Source organism: Apis dorsata, unplaced genomic scaffold (assembly GCF_000469605.1).
Source record: "Apis dorsata unplaced genomic scaffold, Apis dorsata 1.3 scaffold_991, whole genome shotgun sequence".
Taxonomy (NCBI): Eukaryota; Metazoa; Arthropoda; class Insecta; order Hymenoptera; family Apidae; genus Apis; species Apis dorsata.
In genome coordinates, this window is record NW_006264094.1 from 169,710 (window position 1) to 172,606 (window position 2,897).

At 48.7% G+C, this 2,897-nt stretch overlaps 1 protein-coding gene across 1 annotated transcript in view; it reads right to left on the reverse strand.

Annotated features, from left to right (window-relative positions):
* Positions 1–2,897, reverse strand: part of LOC102680488 (tyrosine-protein phosphatase Lar) — a 30,346-nt gene that overhangs the window by 22,208 nt on the left and 5,241 nt on the right. Inside the window, exon 2 of the mRNA XM_031514401.1 lies at positions 426–536. Within this exon, the coding sequence (XP_031370261.1) occupies positions 426–536 (111 nt within the window). The remainder of the gene's footprint in view (positions 1–425; positions 537–2,897) is intronic.

Genomic DNA, 2,897 nt, shown 5'->3' on the forward strand with positions numbered 1-2,897 from the left:
AAAACGAGGAGAAGAAGTTTTGAGAGGAGAGGTTGGTCGGATTGGTCGGGGACGCGGCTACTATCCCGTGCCAATTAACAACGCGCATGCGACTCGAAACTGTCGGGAGCCGTGCATTTGATTACGCGATACTTGAATCTCGAGGGACGCACACAGGGTTTCTACCACCGCAAGAAATGCCGCGTCGCCGCATCATAATATTTGCGACGCGATTTCAAGCGCGCGAATCCTTTGTGCCGTCAGCTTAGTTTAATTACGCTTTAACTACGTGGCATTAATTTTCATGGGAAACGGGAAAACTGGAGGAGGGGAGGGGGTTTAACGCCGCGAACATCTCGCGTTACACGCGTTTTTTACCACGCGGTAAACGACGGCGGTAAACGACGACCGTCGAAGACGGAGGGAAGGGCGGATGTGCCACCTACCTTTCACGTACAGCATGGCGGATTTCGAATACTCGGTGCCCACCGAATTGTTCGCCACGCACTCGTACTTTCCTTGATCGTTCACGTCGGATCCGGTGATTTGCAACGCCCCTGAAAAAAATCATATCGTGTTACACATTATTATATAATCGTTGCTTTTTCGATCGTCTCTTTTCGTTCGAATCGATAAGGGAGGGAACGAAAAAAAGAAGTTGGAGGAAAGATTCCAAGCAAGATCTATATTCGAGTTTCCGTTCGGCGCGGTTCGTGCGCGATTTCCACGATGCATCAAGCCCTTAAGCACGATACCACGATGATGAACTGGCTGTTACGAGGCGTGTGATTATCTCCGTAGACGTCACTCCTTCGGTATAATTCAACCCCCGTTTCCAATCTCTCCGCTTCGTTTCTCCCTTCCTTCCTTCCTTCCTTCCTTCCTTCCTTTCTCCCCACGAGAATTTCTTCCGCCCCCTCCTCGCCTCTCCGCCCTTCTTTCGCCACGCCAACCCCGCCGCAAAGTAAACACGACGGATCACCGAGCTTGTTTTCCATCCTTTCGACGTCCATGTTTTATCGAACGCGACCATGATAATTAACGATGATAATTAATGGCTGTTTCTAGAACGCGCGCGGAACAACAGAAGGGAAATCAAAACAGAGCTTCTCGACCGAGATCCCCGCGTAATCTTTCGCCCCTTTTCGCCGCGGACACAGATCTTTCTTCCCTTTCGCCAAACCAAAACGTGCACGCCAGATACCTAGTTTAAATATTTCCCTACGAGGTGGACGTGTCGCTCGTGCGTGGATTCCTAAGGTTTCCTCGTCGCAAACTTGCGACTTCGATGGTCGAGGAGGGAGAGACAGAGAGAGAGAGAGAGAGACCGCGATACACGGAGGGATATAAACTGCGCGAAGAGAGAGAGAGAGAAAGGAAGAGAAGACGGAGGAAGGGGTCGAGGGCAGAAAACACTCCATCACGAGCGAGGAGAAGCCAGGCAGTTTGATATCGCGTACGATCGGAATACGTAATCGAGCCTCATCTACAATTTCTACGAGCAAGTTGACCAGGAAGGAACGCGTGGTCATATCGTTATCCCATCCAGTCACGTGCACGACTTGTTAGCGCGACTGCGAAAAACTTAACACTCGACGGCTAAATTTTCGAATTGCTTCGAGACGCGAAGAAAGAAGGGAAGGGAGAGAGAGAGAGAGAGAGAGAGAAAAGAGACGGAATTAATCGTTCGTTATCGGTTTCGAACAAATATCGCGCCATCGAGACACGTCGAGACGAACGAGAGGTGGAAGGGTATCGGCGCGTTAACCCGTAAGTAAAACTCGATAATGTTCGAGGAGCAAGCTCTCGATAACGCGGATGCGCGCGAAACAGATTTTTCACCGTGTAAAGGAAGGCGAAATCGAATAAAGATGAAAATCTATCCATTCCTCTTTGCCCCATATTATTCCCCTCGAACGTTTAAAATCCTACAATTTCGTTCTCTTCTCGTTGCAGGAATTATTACAGCCTGGAAATCGATTCGATTTAACGTTGTTCGGCTCAAAAATTTTCTTTTCCACCCGACTTTTCCCGGAAGAAAATCGACCTACGAAGGAATATTTCTCCCCTCTTCCTGTCGCGAAATATTCGGTTGAGAACGTACGCGAACACGGAGTTGTGCGTTGTAAACACGGCGTCGTCCTCGCTCCTTCGAAAGCGACGCGAAGAAACGTGGAAACTATTTGCGCGTGTTTACTCGCCAATATTGAAATATCTTCTCTTTCTTATATATTTAATATGGAACGAAGGCGAGAAGATAGGACGCGAGTTCTATTCGGGATTCGATGGCGTTGACCGGTCGCTTCCTCTCCTCCTCCCTCGGCGGCCGCGCGTTCGGGGAGGAAGGAATACGGAGAGGATGGAATCGGACGATACACGGGCGACGACTTGGAAAGACGAACGCGCTCGATTCGATCGCGGATAGAATGGGAACGGAAAATATGTTTACCTCGAGGGTATATATACCACGGCCGCGCGTTCGTATCTCTGCTCCCTGCTCTTTCCTCCGTTAAGGAAGGGACGACGAGTAATTCGCCAACGATTTTAATTGCTTTCATAATTACTCTCGGTCGGGGTGGATGGTGGGGTGGTAGTAGCGCATCGACCGCGTAAAAAAAGTCAATTATAATTATCGGAAAATATTCACGCGAGAGAGGTCGGTTGAAGTGGAACGAAAAACGGATAAAGGGGACGCGAGGTAATGGCTCGTATCCGATGCTTTTCCAACGGCGCGCCTTCCGATTCGGTCAAAATACGCGAAAAACAAACAAAAAGGAAAAAAGGAAAAAAAAATATACAGATGTTTACAGTGGAAAAGCGATGGTTCCATCGCGCGTTCTTTCCTCCTCTCGAAACGACGACGAATACGCGCGAGCGAAGCTTTCTCGATAAAAAAAAAAAAAAAAAAAAAAAAAAAA